Source organism: Zerene cesonia, unplaced genomic scaffold (genome assembly GCF_012273895.1).
Source record: "Zerene cesonia ecotype Mississippi unplaced genomic scaffold, Zerene_cesonia_1.1 Zces_u011, whole genome shotgun sequence".
Taxonomy (NCBI): domain Eukaryota; kingdom Metazoa; phylum Arthropoda; class Insecta; order Lepidoptera; family Pieridae; genus Zerene; species Zerene cesonia.
Window position 1 is genome coordinate 345,321 of NW_024045141.1, and position 21,799 is coordinate 367,119.

At 37.3% G+C, this 21,799-nt stretch overlaps 1 protein-coding gene across 6 annotated transcripts in view; it reads left to right on the forward strand.

The window, feature by feature from the left end:
- The window catches only part of LOC119839274 (LIM domain-binding protein 2), a 53,090-nt gene that overhangs the window by 29,763 nt on the left and 1,528 nt on the right, over positions 1–21,799 (forward strand). For 2 of the 6 annotated variants that reach the window (XM_038365505.1, XM_038365506.1), the window contains exons 3-7: positions 15,451–15,526; positions 17,179–17,281; positions 18,264–18,436; positions 18,827–19,027; positions 19,966–20,089. In XM_038365505.1, coding sequence (XP_038221433.1) covers positions 15,451–15,526; positions 17,179–17,281; positions 18,264–18,436; positions 18,827–19,027; positions 19,966–20,089 — 677 coding nt within the window. Of the gene's footprint in view, positions 1–8,777; positions 9,135–10,415; positions 11,353–15,450; positions 15,527–17,178; positions 17,282–18,263; positions 18,437–18,826; positions 19,028–19,965; positions 20,090–21,799 lie in introns of those variants that run through there. The other 4 variants (XM_038365508.1, XM_038365507.1, XM_038365509.1 and 1 more) reach the window with 4 other exon arrangements.

Genomic DNA, 21,799 nt, shown 5'->3' on the forward strand with positions numbered 1-21,799 from the left:
AGTTTATTCCCAAAAAAAAATCAAAATTCAAATAATCCAGAAACCAGTAAGTAAAGGAGAAAAATTGTTCTAGCCAGATTATAAATATTTAAACCGCCACTTAAAAAGTTTGCGTTCCAAAAAAATAAAGTTTGAATTTTCAAATTACGAATTCCGTAAGGTCGTCGTTACTTGCACACAGATATAAATAATTGTTACAATCGTACATGTACATGCAGCTGTGAGTTTACGTGTGTGCGGATACTGCGGCTGAGATGTGTTGATCTTATATTTAAATTTGATATAAAGAATGTTTGAATTATGTTCGTTGGTAAGAACTGAAGTATTTGGTATACGCAAATTATGGTATTATTGTGTAATAATCTCTTTCAAAAATAGTGTATAACCACCATGTTGGTATTACTGTTTTTATAAGAGTAAGATTTAGGTAACGTACGTAACTCTTGAAGTATTAAAAACAATAAGCGGTAAATCTTATTATTTATAATTAGAATAGAATTATTTATTGTAATTAAGAATATAAATCGTCACTTAGTCAATTTTTATTTAATAATCCCTTAGCAAATCTAATATTTTATACTAAATAATAGCTGCACGCCCCGACTCCGCCCGGGTATCGTAATCGTAACGCCTTTTTTATCGTAATATAAAATAATATGAACTATCCTATCTTTTAGTTGGATCAAACTGCACACGTTGTGCAAATTTTTTTTAAATCGGTTGTGTAGTTTAGTAGTCCATCGTGGACAAGCAACGTTATGCGTAATTTGTATACTAAATATGATACCGCTTTAAGCCTCACACAAAACTATAATAAGATGTTACCAATTTATATTAATACCCGCAATTAACTTCGACAGGACCAACGTTTCTTAAACGTAAACAAACATTAATGGGAATGCTTAATCCAATCACTCGCAAAACGTTTGACATATTATGGTATAAATCGCTTTTAAATTCAGTCCGCTTTGTAGCGCATTTGTTAAGGATTTGTTTTATTGGTCTATAAGTGACGTTAATTGACGTGAAATTAACTTTTTTTATACAAAATTACGTTGTCAGGTTGGAACAAATACTATGTACTAGTCTTCCGCCTCGGCATCACTCGTGGTACAGTTTAAGCCTTCTTTATGCCTTAACAAAAATAAAAAAAAATACTCAATCGGTCTAGCCGTTCTCGAGTTTTTACGCTAAACACATTTTGCGATTTATTTTTATTTATATGAATGTGACAGTTGGTTTGACGGTTTGTTAATTAATTACGTCAAAATAACTTAATTATACAGGAATTCATGTATAAATATATGCTAACTAGCTCAAGAAGATGCTAGTTTTAAACTGTTACGTCAATTAAAACGCGGGATCTAGCTGCTACAGACTAAGAATCAAATTTGATATAGTAAATATATAAAAAAAAAATTATTAACTGAATTTCTAGCTTTCTTGTACAGAGAAAATAATAAAATCCTCACGATCTTCATTGGAATAAATAGATATACTCATGAAAATATTGTATTGTCACCGATCCTGATACCACCAAAACAAACACACACGTGAAGCTATTACAAGCGTTTTAAAATGAAATATTGCGTATATAATATATGGCTAGAAATATCTTCTCACCTCTACAGTGTTGAAATATTTTCGGTGCCACATAATTCGCCGAGGTGTCCCACTGCGGCTAAGTAGTGGTTACCCAACCGCCTTGTTCCCACTTTACTAATCGACCCTTCAACAAATACAGTATTTAAATTTTAAAATACCTTCTGTATAGGTCGAGCTGTCTACACTAATATTATGAAGAGGAACATCTTATATTTTTGTATGTTTGTAACGTTTTTGCGCAAAGACCGCTGGACCGATTACAAAGATTCTTTCATCACTAGAAAGCTGCAAGTTCTCTGAGTGATATGTGCTGTATATCTAACAGTTGTGGTTTTGTGGTTAGGACCTCGGTCTTCGAACGAAAAGTCGAGAGTTCGAGACTAGGCGAGTGTGCAAGGAATAAGCTGATCTTTCATTATTTTTACATGTAATATGTAATGCATATAACGCGCATCCACCACATGGCCTAGTGTATATAGCCTTATAGCCTTCCTCAATAAATGGGCTATCAAACACTGAAAGAATTTTTCAAATCGGACCAGTGGTTCCTGAGATCAGTGCGTTCGAACAAACAAACTCTTCAGCTTTATAATATAGATGGGTAAATATAATTGACACAAACGAATTTGCATCGATGCGGTCAACATAATTTACTTGCGGTCAAACTAGACGCACCTCGCCCACCTGAGCAATGATCGCGACTGCTCAGTCCACGTATTATATCTAGCTCACTTGACGTTCCACGCACACAGCGGCGGTTTTATTGTCTTCACGTGTTGTAGATGTGTGCGTGAGTTCAACACGCTTGCATGACGCATCTAGAGAAGGTGGAAAATGAATTCTTGTTTTTTTTTTTTTTGTTGTTGTTATTTTGTAGGTTGCCAGTTACAAATGTTTGAGTATTTTTTTTTCTTTAGAAATTTATTTGTGAATGCGGTGCGGTTTGAATTGAATTTGTTGTGGTGAGAGGTACTGAGTTTGAAAATGGAACGTTTGTAGATTGTGTCGAAGGATGGTAATGTAATAATATGTACATTGCCTTATAATTTGCGAAACACACGTTTGTTCGTTAAGAGTTATAATTAGATCTTAGTATAATTAACTTAAGTTTGGACATTGGATGACATATGAACAAAGTAAATATGTAATATACAAAAATAATAATATTGGCCTATTACACGTATTATGCTTTATACAACATATTTTCGTTCTTCGTAACAATTCTATGAGAGGATTTTACGAACCGTTTTCATTTTTTTATATATATCTTTTTATGCCAATATTTTAGGTTATAGCACTTGAGATATAAAAATTCGAAATGAATTAAAATAAAATTATCTTACATTTGAAAACGTACGACATTCAACTGAAACTTGACGGTTATGCTAATGTTAAACAATTGTTATTCATAATTTATCATAAAATAAGTTATGTTAACATAATTATAAATAAGTTTATGTAAGATAAAGATTAAAATTCACTAACATCCTCCTGAATTTACTACACATAATAAGTTGTGGCTGTGTGCGTGCGGCTTTACGTGTATGTGTGAGTGAATGATGCCCCGTTTACTTAGCTTTGTAATTTAGGTAGGACAGTATTTTTGATATGTAGATATATTTGTATGTGTGTATGTTTGTGAGATTTTTTTTTAGTATTATTTTTTGAAGCAGCGTAAACTTATAGTGTCATTTGAATATATACTGACTATCCTAACTTACTAACATTGTAAATCCGTAAAAAATTGTTTGGATGCATGAGGTGTTTGTTGCTTTTTCTTGCTTGTGTACTAGAATTACACATTCTCTATAAAATTACATACTTTCTTTATGTCTTGGTTTCTCCGTGATTATAACTACGTGGAACAGCTAGTACTTAATACTTACATAATATAAAGCTGAAAAGTTTGTGTATTTGTTTGAGTGCTGGATATGTGCTATCGTCTATTTATGTACCGCGGGTAAATTTTATTTAACTACCTGCACACTTAGCAAGTGGCATTTGAACTAAAGAACAGTAAACCAATGCAATGAACTCGAAACCTTACTAGTCGAGTACTCGCCACACTGTAAACGCGCAACTGCTGATAGCTCCTTATCTCATCTACTACTACGTCAACAGACTGACGTCATCCCTTTCGGGCGCACAGTGACATTCATAAGTCCGTCTCGCTCGCACGCCGGTTGCGCTGTCCCGCTCGCTCTAATGAATTAAATCAACAACCTCTTGCTTGCTCCTCGATGATCAGCGTTCCCCGTTTGAATTTTATTTCGAATTTCGAATTCTGTTTCCTAGCGATGCAATGGAATGTTACGATTTTTTTTTTTTAATTTTTCGATGCTTTGTTATATAATTTTTATAAGGACATGTTATTATATTTAGTGTTTTTTAGATTATTACAAATACAATAAAATATTTTTAACAATAAAAACAATTCCTATTTAGATAACACACTCCTTTTGAAGTTTTAGATTTCAAAATTGTCTGTATTATATTAGCATTTCCTACTTAAACTTTAAGATTAATTTCGTCAATAAAACGGATTATTCGTAAGAAACAACCTTAAACGCGTTTTTATATCAGAGACAACAGAAACCATTCGAACAGGAAACGACGCAAAATTAGTCAAACGTTCACTTCCGGGTTGTCAATGGCAACACGTCAAATGTATTGTCTATGAATTGTAAGATATGCGTGAATATGTTTAATTAATATTCATTTTTATCTGTCTTAAAATGTACTAGAAACTCGCCCGGATATCAAGATTCCTGATTTATCCCAAGGGAGCATTCAATAAACATAAAAAGTATCCTTTCACCCAAGTCAGCTCATACCCTGTCTATATACCAAATTTCATCAAAATCCGTTTGTTAGTTTCAGCGTGATTGAAGGACAAATTTCAAACAACCAAACTTTCACATTTCTAGGTAACTAACTGCGCCCCACAGTTTCACCCGTGTAAGTCCATATACCGCAGGAATATCGGGATAAAAAGTTGCCTATATGTTATTCCAGTTGTTCAGCTATCTACGTACCAATTTTCATTGCAATCGGTTCAGTCGTTTTTGCGTAAAAGAGCAACAAACACACGCACATCATTACAAACTTTCGCATTTATAATATGTTCTTCAAGACCGAGACTTTTTTATTTTTGTGTGTCTCCACTGGGAATTGAACCCAGGACCCCTCGGTTCTGCGCTCACGCGTTAACCACTGTACCAAGGAGGCGGTCGACTTTATTTATGCGTTACGCTAAATTATATCTTAATGACAGTTGTTATTTTTAATTCAATATTTGTTATCTGTCTGACTTCTGTTATCTCAAAATTTTTGTATATATTTGTATTTAAATGTGTATATTATAATTTCAATATTCATCATCATCATCATCATCATCATCATCATCATCATCAGTCTATATAAGTTCCCACAGCTGGGACACAGACCTCCTATTAGGGTTCAGGCCATAATCCACCACGCTGTCCAAGTGCGGGTTGGCAGATGTCACATGTCGCCGAACTTTTGATTCTCGGACATGCCGGTTTCCTCACGATGTTTTCCTTCACCGTTTTAAATTTCAATATTCATATCTCATTATTAAGTTATGTATTATAATGTGTAAAATTATTTATTTGTAATTTAATTTTTGTATAGCATGGTGGTGCGTTGACTAGACTGTAAGCCCCTATATTGTAATAAATAATAAATATGTAAGATTTACACACTAAAATAAAAGCAGGGCACTCAACCACTGAGCCACTGCTCGATATTATATAGGTGTAAGAGCATATTCTAGTGCTAGCAATTGCTTCAGTATCAAAACCTAAGTTGAAACCTAAGTCGAGTATACAGTCATTTTAGAAGACACTTTCCGTTCGCTTAACGGGACCAAATAATTTATCGTGTTTTAAGCCTTGAGATTACTTACTTACTACCAGAAGTTACTTGAAGTTACGATGGCTAAGTAATTTTGATCGGCAATAGTCAAAATATATCCTAATTCTACTATCCTAGTTCCTACTTATCCTACTGTCCTACTTCCTACAAATATTATAAATGCGAAAGTTTGTAAGGATGTGTGTGTGTCTGTTGCTCTTCCACGCAAAAACTACATAACCGATTGCAATTTTTTGCCGAAAACGACAACCTTGTGGAATGACCTACCATCTTCGGTGTTTCCCAAAGATTTCGACAAGGAAACATTCAAGAAAGGGGCTTACATATTCTTGAAAGGCCGGCAACACACTCGCGGTGCCCCCGGCATCGCGGGTGCTTATGGGCGGCGGACATCATTTTCCATCAGATGAACCGCCTGCTCGTTTGCCTGTTTAAGCTATATAAAAATAAGTGAAATTTGGTACGTAGACAGCTGGACAACTGGATCAAGATATAGGCAACTTTTTATCCCGATATTCCTACGGGATACGGACTTGTGCCTTACAAACTTTCGCATTTATAATATTAGCAGGATGTCTTTAGCCTTTTTTTTTTTAGTGGGGAAATCTTGCATAGATACCCACGGCCCCCGGGGATGGAGCTGTGGGTTATGTCGGATTCTTACCGACCAAAACCCCACTGTGTTCCGTCTAGCCACATGAGTGAAGGGGCCACGGGAGCTGGTTAAAATACGTCCGCGACAGGATGTGTTTAGCCTGCAAGTCTATTTTTTAGCTATCGTTCAATATATCGTGATCGCTGTAGATACTGTATCGTTAGATGGAAAGTTGGTGAAAGCTGAGTTTTGTAGACGCATCAACGACTTATTGCACGGCGGCGTGTTATTCTTAACCGACTTTAAAGAAGGGAGGTTGGAAAATATTTAATGAGTAAAAGGAATCCGCTCATGGGATTCGAACCCGAGTCTTTTTGCTAAACCGCAGCAGCTCCTAGCCTCTCGGCCACCCGTGATCCTCTTATAGCGAAGTCCCGTGTCCCCTAGTGGGGTATGGGGCAGATGATGTACATCCGTTTCACTGATCGATTTTCTTTAGGGACAAGTAGGTGATGAGCCTTCTGTGTCCTGCCAGACCGAGACATTTTTTTTTTGTGCGTCCCTACCGGGAATTGAACCCAGGACCCCTCGGTTCTACGCTCACGCGTTAACCACTGTACCAAGGAGGCGGTCGCGTCGCGGCCGTGATCCTCTTAGTAACTGAATTCTTTAAAAAAGATCTCATTTATAAAGCATTTCAATGTTACGAAACTACATATTTAAGAGAGAGGTTCTCAATTCAGGATAGTAGGATTGGACGTGAAAGTTTGTTTGTTCGGATGTTTGTCCGTCAATCACGCTGAAACTGCTGAAAGAATTTTGATGAAATTTAGTGTTCAGACAGGGTATGCGCTGACTTGGGTGATAGGATACTTCTTATCCCGATTAAATGCGTAGAATAAACCTTAGGATAAAACAGGAATACTTAATTCGGGCGGAGCTGTGACGAGCGCCTAGTAATAATAAGACATAGATAGTCAGGTCTATAAGCATATTACATAGAATATCCCAATGCCGACAATAGGCCAGTCAAAACATTATAAATCAAAAACGCCAATACCGGTTTTCAGCGATGTGACTGACCACCGGAACCGGTTTTTCTTGTATTCTTGTATCATTAAAGTTTCGTCCGCGTTGTGAATGGTGATCATAGCGCGTGGTGGCTCAGTTGCTGGCACCCGGGAGTTCGTGAGGAACGTCCGGGGTTCGATAGAATGAATTGATTTTAAATGTTACAAAAGCAGTGGTGGCTCAGGGGTGAGAACCTCGGGCTTCAAAATCGATAAGTCGGGGTTCGAGACCGGGCGAGATTGCAAGAAATGTATTGATTTTTCAATTTATCTTCGCATGTAGATAACATCACCACTGCTTAAAACGGTGAAGGAAAACATCGTGAGGAAACCGGCATGTCCGAGAATCAAAAAGTTCGACGACATGTGACATCTGCCAACCCGCACTTGGCTAGCGTGGTAGATTATGGCCTGAACCTTCACTTCGCTAAGCTGCGCCCCGCGGTTTCACCCGCGTAAGTCCGTATCCCGTAGGAATATCGGGATAAAAAGTTGCCTATATGTTATTCCAGTTGTCCAGCTGTCTACGTACCAAATTTCATTGCAATCGGTTCAGTAGCGTGGAAGAGCAACAAACACACACACATCCTTACAAACTTTCGCATTTATAATAATGGTAGGATATTGTAGGTTAGGAAGTAGGATAATAATATTAGTAGATAGGATGCATTTCCTTTAATATGCAGCTCGTGAAATAAAAAAAAACCTGTCAATTAAAATACGCAATGAATTTGTTAATATAACATCGCTTGTTGATAAGGCTTATCTATTTAAATTAAAAAATAAATTTCGACATTACTTCTTGAAATGAACGTTTTTAATGTACTGGTTGCACGCCCCGGCTCCGCCCGTGTAATGGTTTATCGTAATTGAAATAATATAAACTATCCTTTCTTATAAGTTGTGTCAAACTGCACATAGTGTGCAAATTTGATTTAAATCGGTCGACTAGTTTAGTAGTCCATCGCGGACAAACAATGTGTCACGTAATTATATATATTATGTTGAGATAATTAATGTAGCTAGAGATGAATGCAAAAAGTTACCGACAGTTCTAAGTTGTTTATTGAAAAATCAATCGCATAAACCAAATGGTTCGAATTGGCGCAATCAAGCCGACATCATCCGATTCGAGCCGAACGTCAATCATACAACGGTTACGTATACAACTGTTCTAATTATTATATAAAACCTGCGGTTTTCATCACTGCATCGATCTACGTTGAGAATTTAGTGCCGTGGAGTAACTGGTACTTGGTTGAATCTTAGCTATAAGCTATAAGCTAAGATTCTACCAAGTACCAGTTACTCCAAAGAGTTTGTATGCAATCTTGGCAGTTTGACGTCCTTTTTTTTTTAATTCATTAAAAAAAAAAACGTCAAACCGTTTTGCGCCAAAAATACAATCATTTAGTACAATGTTTCTATTTAAACTGTCGTATATTATGCTTTATGTTAATTTTCAATTGCAAATGCACGCATGGAAACTTAAATGAAGTCGAAATTTCCCGCCGCCGCCGCCGTGTCGGGCGCGCTCCGGTAACGTCACCGGTTGACAGCGGCTGTCAAAGCGCGCGTTGTCGTCTATACTGATTGACAGATTATCTAGTCGGACTTCGATTTCGCGTCCCCCGCGCACGTGTAACCACTGTTTACCGGCTAAAGTCATTGACACGGCATGACATACATTCGGCTGGTGGCTATACGCTAATGCGGGCGCATGGCTTTTCGCGACTGCACCGCACACCCTTATCAGTGTTGTTTGGTACCGCGATAAGCGGTGTCTCCTTGGCTGCCCGTACGTTTCCGCGTCTCTTTTTGCGCGTTAGCAACAAGTTTGCGCCGAAACTGAAGCGAGTGTAAATGTGTTGGGAATCATTTGTATCGATCGTGTTCGACTTGTGTGCAATTTTCTCTCGGTGAATTTACCGACGTGCATTGTGTTGGTAACCAACCCACTTTAAATAGTAAGGTTTCATAATTAGCGCGGGCGAATTTTCGATTTAGTCGTGAATAAAATATTTTTTTCGTAAATGGAACGAAATTTTCCCGCGCGTCCCAATGTTCCATTTTTGAACGCGGATGACGTTTATCGATTTATTTTTGTGTGCCGAACGTCACTACGTGTTGTAACGCTAAATCATCCCTTAGTTATTCGAGATTCATAAAATAAAAGCCCGTCCTTGCGTCGCGTCGCATAAAATTTATGACGTGGAAGAGATTACTTTATTTACATTGTATTTACAATTCTAATAGGATTCTTATCATCAGTTGTAACAATAGTGTGCGTGTGAAAATTCCAATATAATTGATTTATGGACAGAAATTGACGCGTTTTCACGGACACATCTCCGCTAGTTATTTATAACACACTGTTTGATTTGTGTACCACGTCGTAGCTTACCTACATACCTATGTTCATAGCGGAATGTGTATTATATACTGCACTAGGTGCGCGTGTGTACGACGCGGCTGGTGTATGTGTGCGTGCAGTAATGAGCGCTCTATGTGCTAAGAAACAGTAAAAAGTATGGCGCGAGAGCAGAGCGGCAACCTCGCGCGCCGAGGCCGCGCCGCGCCGGTGAAAACAATGCTCTTATATTATCTATTTTTTACGGGCATCTTTACAAGTTTGCGTTGCGAGTACACATTTTACATACTCACTTTATGTGTGAATTACTTTGTATTGAAAATACTTTAGGAAATATATTTATTTTGTGTGTTATTTCGTAATTATATTGGAATAGGATTTTTTTTCGGAAACTATACTTAAATTTAACTTATACGAAATATTTAATTCTATACATTAGTTCGTAATGTTGTTTGATAAAAACCCTAAACTTTCTAAAACTTAACAACAACAAACTTACACGAAAATAACCCGGAGAAAAAAATACGATGTTGAATTGTTGACCTTTCCGAACGCAGTTCTATCGCCAGCTGACGCGACGTTGCCGCGTTTCACGTGTACTCGACTATCTAAGAGCTTATCGCCTCTACCTCATAGTAATAGAGACTACAATCGCTTATCACCGTCAAGTATATAAGCGATTTAGGACGTTCTTCACGGTGAAATGATGCTTCCCGCGCGAAAAATTCGAAATTTTATCAGTCGCGTTCGTACATTTTGCCGGCACGCGTGACTCATCGACAGAATTGTTTTATTTTGCGTAATTATTTTAAATGAAAATTCGCTTGTTAGAACGAGAGAATTGCGTATACATTGAACGCGATCCGACATTTTTCAGAATTCCAACTATGCATGCGGTGACGTGTGTGCAATACCAGTGTCCAAAGTTATTTAATAGTTAAATTTTAAGACAGTTTGTTGTTGTTAATTCAGTGTTGTTTATTAGTTGTTAATAGTGTTAGTGCTAAAGAGTGATCGAAAATATTTCAGTGTTAGTCAAAGCCACGTGCGGGAATTACTATAAAACTATTTTTGTTTAAAACCGTGTGTGGTGGAGCCGTTTGTTTTGAGGCTGTTAGTACCAGGCGACAAGAACGCATCAAAAGTTTAACAAATGTGCATCTAGACTTAGTTAGTTTTACCAGTAACTAACTAACTTATACAAGGTGACCGACCGACCATTGTGATTTGTGAAAGCTAGTTTTAGAAGTGTCACCGTCAAGTACCAGGAAGCTATAAGCGCTAGAAGATTTCACCAGCGCATGCATAAATTGTGAAAGCCAGCGAGCGCTGTTCTGTCCAACAATTTTTAATTGCAAGTCAGCGGTGCTCTCAACGATTCAGTTGGTATCAGGCGCCCATAACGCAAGTAGATCTCTCCAACGGATAGAATCCAGCATACTCCTGTCGAGCACCAGGGGCCTGTAATACAAAGAATATTTCAATTTCACCATCGGACAGAAGCCAGCGTACTCTGACCGGAGTACCAGGCACCCATAACACAAAATTTCACCAACGGATAGAATAGAGTACTGGTGCGACGGCCGCGAGTACCAGGCGGGCATAACGCGCCAGCAGATTTCCCCGGCGGATAGATGGCGCGGTGACAAAGTGGCCTACATGCCCGTGGCGCTGGGCTCGCTCGGCGGCGAGGGCGAGTACCGCGAGTACCACCACCTCTCGCCGCACCCGCTGCCCCACCAGGTGCAGTACCATGAGTACGCGCCGCCGCCGCCGCCGCCCATGTACCACCCCATGCCGGATCCCTATTTTAGGTATTATTGTATACGATAGATGTAGTGCTGAGATCATGGCTGTTTTAACACTATCATGAATCGTTATTGAAGAATTTTATATATATATATATATATATTGCTTTCTTCTTACATACATACATCCACATATTATTTTTTATATATATATAGAGCTCAAGATAAGAGAATATCTATATATATAAAATTCTCGTGTCACAGTTTTCGTTGCCATACTCCTGCGAAACGGTTGGATCGATTCTCATGAAGTTTTGTTACATATCGTGTAAGTCTGAGAATCGGCTAACATCCATTTTTCATACCCCGAAATGATAAGAATAAGGCAGACCCGGGTTTGCCGTGTCAGCAAGTAAATAGAGAAATTTTATCACATGAGATCTGGAATATTCGAAACGAAAGGTTTGGCTAAAATTAGCAGTATGACATTCAGGGTGTCTTATCTTAGGCATAATTACTTCTACCGGAGATCTAGAAAATTCTTAGATAAACCGTCTAGAATAAAATCAGCATTGTCCGAATCAATATGTGTAAACACTCCACGAGGGATCCATTAGAAATATTGCATTCTAGAAAATTTCTTCCTATTTCTCAGGCACGTCCGGTCTTGAACCCCCAAATTTTCGGGATGAAGTTCGAAGTATCAACTATTAACCACTAAGCCACCCTCTTAATATATATATATATATATATAAAATAGCATTTGCCCGCGGCTTCGCACTCGTTAAATCGAAGTAGATTAATAGATATAATTATACATGTCTTCCTCTTGAATCATCCTATCAATAAAAAAAACCCCATCAAAGTCCGTTGCGTAGTTTTAAAGATTTAAGCATACATAGGGACATAGGGTCAGAGGAAGCGACTTTGTTTTATACTATGTAGTGATTGCGTGTCACGTTGTTTGTCCGCGATGGACTCCTAAACTACTCAACCTATTTTCATCAAATTTATTTTAATAGCTTATTAATATAATCAATGCGAAAGTGTGTTTGTTTGTTTGTCTTACCAGTCACAACGGGCCGATTTTCGGTATGATTTTCGTGTTTAAATACATGTCATTTCCATGGGACATTACAATAATTTTGTGATTTTGTCTTATTATCCTGATTAGAATCCCCTGGATTCAATTATTTCCTCACGTGTAGGTATATACTCTAGGCAAGCGTATGTGATACAATTTAGTTAATCCTACTTCCTGCTATCCTACTGCTCCTACTTTCCTACTATCCTAATAATCCTACTAATAATATAAATGTGAAAGTTTTGTAAGGATGTGTGTGTTTGTTGCTCTTTCGCGCAAAAACTACTGAACCGATTGCAATTAAATTTGGTACGTAGATAACTGGACAACTGGAATAATATATAGGCGTCTTTTATCCCGATATTCCTACGGGATACGGACTTACGCGGGTTAAACCGCGGGGCGCAGCTAGTTCTATCATCATTGAAGACAGATTTTTTATAACTATTTCATTTATGACATTTAAATTTTAAAGTTTATTGTATATATATATATATATATATATATATATATATATATATATATATATATATATATATATATATATGTTCGTTTTATTGTGTGTTCTGAGACGTACACAAATCTTATAAATTCTCATGTCATATTGTTAATGACGTATCTCCTCCAAAACTGTTCGACCGAATTTGATGAAATTTCTATATCGTATATTGCCGGACCACTAGGTATATGATAAACAGGAATGATTTGTTTATAATGTATTTCACAATAGAAATGTTCATGTAATTTTCACCAATGGATAGCTATTGTTTCTTCAAAAGTGAAGTCCCGTGTCCCCTACGGGGGTATGGGGCAGATGATGTACATCTGTTTCACTGATCGATTTTCTTTATGGACAAATAGGTGGTGGGCCTTCTGTGTCCTGCCAGATCGAAATATATATATATATATATATTTTTTTTTTTTGCGTCCCCAACGAGAAAAGAACCCAGGCCCCTCGGTTGTAAGCTCACGCGTTAACCACTGGAGGCGGTCAATTGTTTCTTCAGGGTGGTATATTTTCACGCGGTAGATTACAATGTGTTCCCGCAGTCTTAGTCGGTAGGAATCCGACATAACCCACGGCTCCTTCCCCGGGTGTCGTGGGTACCTTATGCAAGATTTCCCCACTTAAAAAAAAAAAAAAAGGTGGTATATTTTATTATAATTTCGAGAGAACCCGGGGCGAGAGGCTTGTTATACATGACTAGAAATATTCACTGGCTATCTATGGTTAAAGAAGCCACACACCTCTGAGGTTATCAATTCATCGAATGGTAATTTATTTTATTGGCTTCGCTTACGACGAAGCAGACTTTTATTGAGTCGTGACAAACTAGATACATTGTTGGATATACTACGGACATAATTCAAAATTGGAACGTCTGTTGTTCCGGACGTTCTAATTTTGAATTTTGAATTTTGAAATTGGAATTTTAGAACGCCGTCTAATTCAGAATGACTGTCAAATCAGTATAAGGGAAGTTTGCGATATATTATAGGACCTCCTGCATATTATGTTCTGTTTAGTTTATCTGTCATTTGAAATTATACATTTATTTATTTATTTGAATAAATAAATATTTAAATAATAATATAATAACAAATAATGGAAATATCTCTACACTAATATTATAAAGAGGAAACTTGCGTTTACGTATGTTTGTAGCATAATATATTCCTTAAGCCTTTCTCAATGAATGGACTATCTAACACTGAAAGAATTTTTCAAAACGTTCCAGTAGTTCCTGTGATTAGAGCATACAAACAAACATTCTCTTCAGCTTTATAATATTGTTATAGATCTGCGCATAGGCAAATAGAATAAATCAAATATTCTCAGTACACGTTCTTAAAATTAACGTAAACAAACATACACGCAAGAAGAATAACTGTGTCGTATAAACAATTTCTATTTATAACTAACTAGCCTTTGCCCGCGGCTTCGCACGCGTTAAATTCAGTGCTAAATCCTTTTTTACGTTACTGCTAGATGCGCCCCGCGGTTTCACCCGCGTAAGTCCGTATCCCGTAGGAAGATCGGGATAAAAAGTTGCCTATATGTTATTCCAGTTGTCCAGCTGTCTACGTACCAAATTTCATTGCAATCGATTCAGTAGTCTTTGCGTGAAAGAGCAACAAACAAACACACACACATCCTTAAAAACTTTCGCATTTATAATATTAATAGGATAGGATACATATAAACCTTCCTCTTGTATTATCACTCTCTATTAAGAAACTAAATCAATATCTGTTGCGCAATTTTTAAGATCTAAGCATTCAGACACACAGACGGCGGAAAGCGACTGTTTTATACTATGTAGTGGCTGGCTATAAGATTGACAATACTCGGTTCTATCTATCATTATATAAAAATTCATCCAAATTCGTTCAGCAGTTCGATCGTCTGTACTTCTCGCATTAGCGATTGATCATAACATGCAAACATACAGCCAGTAACAATATAATTATGTCGTATGCAGCTATTAAATGGTACAATCAACATCGATTTCGATACAGTCACAATTGGGATTTTAATCGACGTTCCAAATACAAAGACTTTAAATTCGACTTTTTGTATGTATGTTACTCGACAGCTCCGTGGATATTGTACCGATCGGCGTGATTGTTTTTTTTTGTGTTTGATAGGACATTATTGCCATGACATGGTCCCATTTTAGAATCTGGAGTGGTACCTCCCTCCCAGGGATGTCTGTGACTTTTTTTTGCTGAAAAGAGTTTTTTATAATACTTATTTACTTTTGACCGCCCCCTTGGTACAGTGGATAACGCGTGAGCGTAGAACCGAGGGGTCCTGGATTCAATTCCCGGTGGGGACGCACAAAAAAAAATGTCTCGGTCTGGCAGGACACAGAAGGCTGATCGCCTACTTGTCCACAAGGAAAATCGATCAGTGAAACAAATGTCTATCATCTGCCCCATACCCCACTAGGGGACATGGGACTTCACTTTTTTTGTTTACTTTTGAAAATTTACAAGTCTGTTTCTAGAGCATTGGACATATTTATGGACTTTTAATACTCTAGTAGGTATTTAATTTTGTTTTTTTTTCATTTCAGGAGGCACGCGCCTTATTTCGGCCAGCCAGACTACAGAGTATATGAGCTGAATAAAAGACTACAACAGAGGACAGAGGTACATACATTTAAATTTGTTACAACAAAAAAAAATTAAAAAAAGTGTTTTTTTTTAGTTTGCTTAGCATTACACGCGATTTTTTTAAGTATTTGAAAAATGTCGAGATTAGAATATAATCAATCGTGACGCGGGATTCGAACCCGTGTCTTCCAAACATATCAGAGCGACGCCTCATCTTATCATTTTTGGAATATATAAAATAGGTGAAAAATAAAAAAAATCTAAAGGAAAAACTTCTAGAGTGCTTTCGTTAGTATTAAATTTATCATATAATTAAGTATTAATACAAATGTAGTCTTATAATTAATTATATGAAAAAAGTCCTTCATTTTCATGTATATTTTTTACGCTATAAATTTGTCCCATTTCCCATTTCGTAACTGCCTTCGGTGCGTCGACTAGCGACACCTAGTGAGTTGTGAATGCTGGTTATTTTATCACAGCGCCATCTGTTTGTGGAGTGAAGCATATAGAACGTACGGAATACAAATTTCATTTGAATTCTTTAAATTATATAAACACTAATTAAAGTGACGCTAAAATCATTATAACACGCTGTTGTTAGCTTCTTCCTGTATGTTTGTATGTAAACGACACCTTTAATGCAAAACAGACAGATTTAATGCAAACTCTGTACACTTATCAAGGATCGGTGAAAATATTTATTTATTTATTTATAATGCTTTATTGTACAAACTTAGAAAGAACAACACGAACACAGTACACAGAAAAAAAAGACATTGTACAAGAGGCGGCCTTATTGTTTAACAGCAATCTCTGCCAGGCAACCTGGTAGGAAAGGAATTGTACAAAATTCTGGGATAGTGCAAAAGCAAAGAAAAACAAGTAATAAGTATTTAATAATGATGAAAAAAAATACATTAATACAATACCATAATGTCATGAATTTATCCTATTATAGGTCAGTTTAGGAGCGCCGGGATTTTAAATTTCTTACGTATGCTCTATTTATGAGAAACTGAGACAATTTATTCGATTCTATCATTAACACGTATTTAGTTTTTTTTTTAAATCTATACTAATATTATAAAGCTGAAGAGTTTGTTTGTTTGAACGCGCTAATCTTAGGAACTATTGGTCCGTTTTGAAAAATTCTATCAGTTTTAGATGGTACATTTATTGAGGAAGGGTTTAGGCTATATATGTACCACGGGCGAAGCCGGGGCGGAACGTTAGTATATAAGAATGTTTCGAGTACGTTTTTATTTTGTTGCTTGTTTGATACTTTAAAAAAATTCTAAGGTTGCCTTACAGGAGGTTTTTAATAACTAATAGAAATAAAAATTATATTCCTTATATATCCTACTTTCTAATTCCTACTGTCCTACTAATATTATAAATGCGAAAGGATGCGTGTGTGTGTGTTTGTTGCTCTATTAAATTATTTTAAATTTGGTACCTAGATAGTTGGACAACTGGAATAACATATAGGCAATTTTTTCCCGATATTCCTACGGTACGGACTAACGCGGGTAAAGCCGCGGGGCCCAGCTAGTATTCATATAAATTGACGATGATAATGATGATGATGATAATGATGATGATGATGATAATGATGATGATGATGATGATGATGATGATGATGATGATTCGTAACAATATAATGATGTTGTTCCGTAACATTTCAGGACTCTGACAATTTATGGTGGGATGCGTTCGCGACGGAATTCTTCGAAGACGACGCGACGCTCACGCTGACGTTCTGCTTAGAAGATGGGCCCAAAAGATACAGTAAGTTGGATGTTTTTTTTGTTTTGATGATAATCTGAAAAATTGCCTAAAGTTTTGTGCAGTTCCCAGCTACTACGCCTACGCCATACGCCGTAAGCCTCAGCAATCGAATAGTATATAATAGATTGAATGATCTTTCGATTTTCATGTACCCAAGGACCACCCCACGCCATCTATTGAGATAATTGACAATCATTTCCATCAATATGGTAGTTCGACAAAATGATCGATTCAAAGGTTCAAAGGCTACGCTATGATCAATTTTTTTCTTCTAAAAATTTCTCACTCATAAAGCATTCGAATACTAACAAAATAAATATAATAAACTAAATAAATTGTGCAAAATTCCCCGACCAGTCGTAAAGATTATTTCTCCTCCTTCACATCGATCTCCTGACTGGTAGACTGACAAAATAACTGTTACCTGCTGGCCGGAAATAGCTCAGGATAGAGACAAATCGTATTGTTTATAAGAGACCTTCACCTTCTCTTCAGGTGAGGTCCATGCGAACAAACAATATCTATATATTTATGTATAAAACTCAAGTGACTGACTGACATAGTGATCTATCAATGCACAGCCCAAACCACTGGACGGATCGGGCTGAAATTTGGCATGCAGATAGGTGTTATGACGTAGGCATCCGCTAAGAAAGGATTTTGATTTCTACCCCCAAGGGGATAAAATAGGGGATGAAAGTTTGTACCACAATACTGTATAATAACCGTGCGGACGAAGTTGCGGGCAACAGCTAGTTTCTATATAAACACTTTTTGTAATAAATGAATAACTTTTTAAGTAACATCAATAATTTATCTTTTCATTTTCTTCAAACTATGCATGTCCCTTATTTTCTAGCATAATATAATAGGTTTGTTTCTCCGAAGCACTGAGACTCCGCCAACCGGACTATCTTAACATGGACCTCCTAACGCTCATGTCAACCTCCACAGCGCTAATCGCATCCGTTCTCAATTCCAGCGATAGGCAGGACACTCATACCACGCTACTTCCGCAGCATATACGAGGGGGGCGTGTCGGAACTGTATTATACGATGCGGCAACCGAAGGAGTCCTTTCACAACACAAGCATCACACTCGACTGCGACCACTGTACGATGGTCACGCACCACGGGAAACCGATGTTCACTAAGGTGGGCATTTTTGTTCGTAGTGTGTTACAGGAAAACGATTTCTACCTCCTCTCTCTTTCTTTTGTTGTCCTATCTTCTCTTTCAAGGCCTAACTAAAGTTTGGTCGCTAAAACCAACCATTTTTCTATGTCATGTCATGTCATGTCGGGGAACTGAGATGGTGGTTCGCCTGATGGTAAGCGACCTCTTCCCATTCCCTTCTTTCCCGAACATTCGCAGAGGTAAAGCATCCGCGAATGCGCTGCCCGCTTTAAGGGGTAAAGGATAAAGAAAGAGTTGACGAGGGCAATTAAAAATGGACTGGGAAGAACAACACTATGATACGTTTTCTATGTGACTAACCTACTACATTACTTACTACATTAAACGGTATCACATCCCCACTTCCAGGTGTGCACCGAGGGCCGGCTGATCCTCGAGTTCACGTTCGACGACCTGATGCGGATCAAGTCGTGGCACATGGCGGTGCGCGCGCACCGCGAGCTGATACCGCGGCAGGCGGTGCACCCGCCGGACCACGCGGCGCTCGACCAGCTCGCGAAGAACATCACCCGCCAGGGGATCACCAACTCTACGCTCAACTACTTACGGGTGAGTGTGCCGTGGCTGCGGCGTGACGTGACTCGTGAGCTCACCTACGACTAGATTATGGTGCCCTGGTACTTGAATTCTGAGATTTTTCGGGACGAAGCGAGTCGCGATCTACAGCTAGATTACTTATGGTGACCTGATAGTCGAATTCTACTACTTTTGATACATTCATGTGGGGGGTTTTTAATTAGTAAGTATTGATTGCCCAGTGTCATTCACAAAAGTAATGCTCGGAAAGTGTCGCTAAAGAACCAGCTGGCTATGAACATCACCCGCCAGGCAATCACCAACTCTACGCTCAACTACTTACGGGTGAGTGTGCCGTGGCGGCAGGACTACGCGACTCGTAAGCTCACCTACGACTTACTTATCGTGCCCTGGTACTCGAACTCTTTCCGTACTCGTACAAAAGTAAGAAAATCTCGCCTAAACAAACACTCACAGACTGACTGACTAAGTCTACGAAGTTATAGTTACCGCTTGGAGCATATAGTTTAGAGTACATCAGGGGATCACCAACTCTACGTCAAACTACTTACGGGTGAGTATGCCGTGGCGGCAAGGAGAAATTTTCAAATAATAGATAAAATTTCATCACGAGGCTGGATTCGAACTCTCGGCCACCAGTGATCCAGCCTCCACAATCAAAATTCTTCAACTCTTTCGGTTTTTATGTGCCTAATGAACACTCCAATGCTATAAAACAAAAAATTAAACATTAATATGGATAAATTATAAATAGACTACCCGACCACGCGTTGCTGTGGCTAAAAACTATCCTATATCTTAAGTTAGACCAAATTACACATAAAATACCAAATTTCATCAAAATCAGTTGAGTTAGTGAAAAGTTCATTGGGAACATACATCATGACACTGTATTTGTATATATTAAGATAACAAAATATTAACTAAATGAATGCATCATAAAATTCCAGTTGTGCGTGATACTAGAGCCGATGCAGGAGCTGATGTCGCGGCACAAGGCGTACGCGCTGTCGCCGCGGGACTGCCTCAAGACGACGCTCTTCCAGAAGTGGCAGCGGATGGTCGCGCCGCCCGGTACGTCCGGCTCGATGGAGAGAGAGAGAGATGGATAGATAGGAAACTAGAAAACTAGATAGACTTTCTAGACTAAACTAGAGATTCTTTCAAAATTTCTCTTTAGAAAGCATTTCAATGCTATAAAACTAAAAATTAAACCAGAAAACTAGTTTATTATGACACAAACACAATAAAACAAAGAAAGAAAAGAAAACACAATCATTATGTGTTATGACCTATACGCAAAAAGAAAGAAAACTCGTTTTTTATGACACGTACACTAAAAGAAAGACAACTCCTTTTTTATGACACGTACACTAAAAGAAAGAAAACAGATTTATTATGACACATACAGAAAAAGATAGAAAACGTGTCTATTATAAAATATACCACGTTTATAATGAAACATACTCAAAAAGCAAGAAAATATGTTCATTAAATATAAAAGTTTTTTATTATTATAACACACTAGCTGTGACCCGCGGTCGAAACCGCGTAAGTCCGTATCCCGTAGGAATATCGGTATAAAAAGTGCCTATGTGTTATTTCAGTTGTCCGGCTATCTACGAAGCAAATTTCATTGCAATCGGCTCAGTAGTTTTTGCGTGAAAGAGTAACAGACGCACACATACATATGCATCCATCCTCACAAACTTTCGCATTTATAGTATTATTATTCGCCAATAGATGTCAGGAAGAATCATAATAAATTGGGACTACTCAAACGCCTCCTATTTGTTAAGAAAGTAAGTTTAAGTCGATAAAACAAGAATATGACATTTTCTAAAAAAGATTCCTAGCTAGCTCGATTTATCGCCCCCGAAACCCCCTATATACTAATATGATAAAAGCGTGTTTTTTAGTTTTTTTAAACTATTATAATATATTATTTCTTTCACATTGCAAACGAGTAAATACTTGTTTTCTTGTGTTTGATTTCACGCGAGTATTATATTTTAATTACATTTAAAAATTAAAGACTAACGAATTACGGGTTAATATTATAATGAATTAATCGCGTTTAATATCTATACAGGGTTTTTTAATTTCTAAACAGTTGTTTAATTGTACAATTCATGTCCCTAATAAATGCCTGCTTCACTACATAGTATAATGAAAATTCGCTTCCCGCGTCTGTCTGTATGTACGTATGCTTCTTTATCTTTAAAACTAGAAAACGGATTTTTATAGGTTTTTCTTTACACAGTGTGTGTGTTTTAACGTGTTTTCTTTATTTTTACCTGTGTAATAATAAATGTGTTGTGTATATTTTTATGTATCTTATACCTTTAAACGAGCAATTCTAATATATATATATATATATATATATATATATATATATATATATATATATATATATATATATATATATATATATATATATATATATATAATTGGAATCTCGGAATCGGCTCCAACGATTTTCATGAAATTTAGTATATAGAGGGTCGTATCGTATTCGGGGGCGATAAATCGATCTAGCTAGGAATTTTTTTTAGAAAATGTCATATTCGTGTTTTTTTTTTCCTGACATGTAGCTATTGGTGAATAATAATACTATTTTGCTTCGTAGATAGCTGGACAACTGAAATAACACATAGGCACTTTTTATACCGATATTCCTACGGGATACGGACTTACGCGGTTTCAACCGCGGGTCACAGCTAATACTATTTTATTCATTCTTTTGACGATTTACTGAAGTTTCACTTCTATCATGCGTGAATC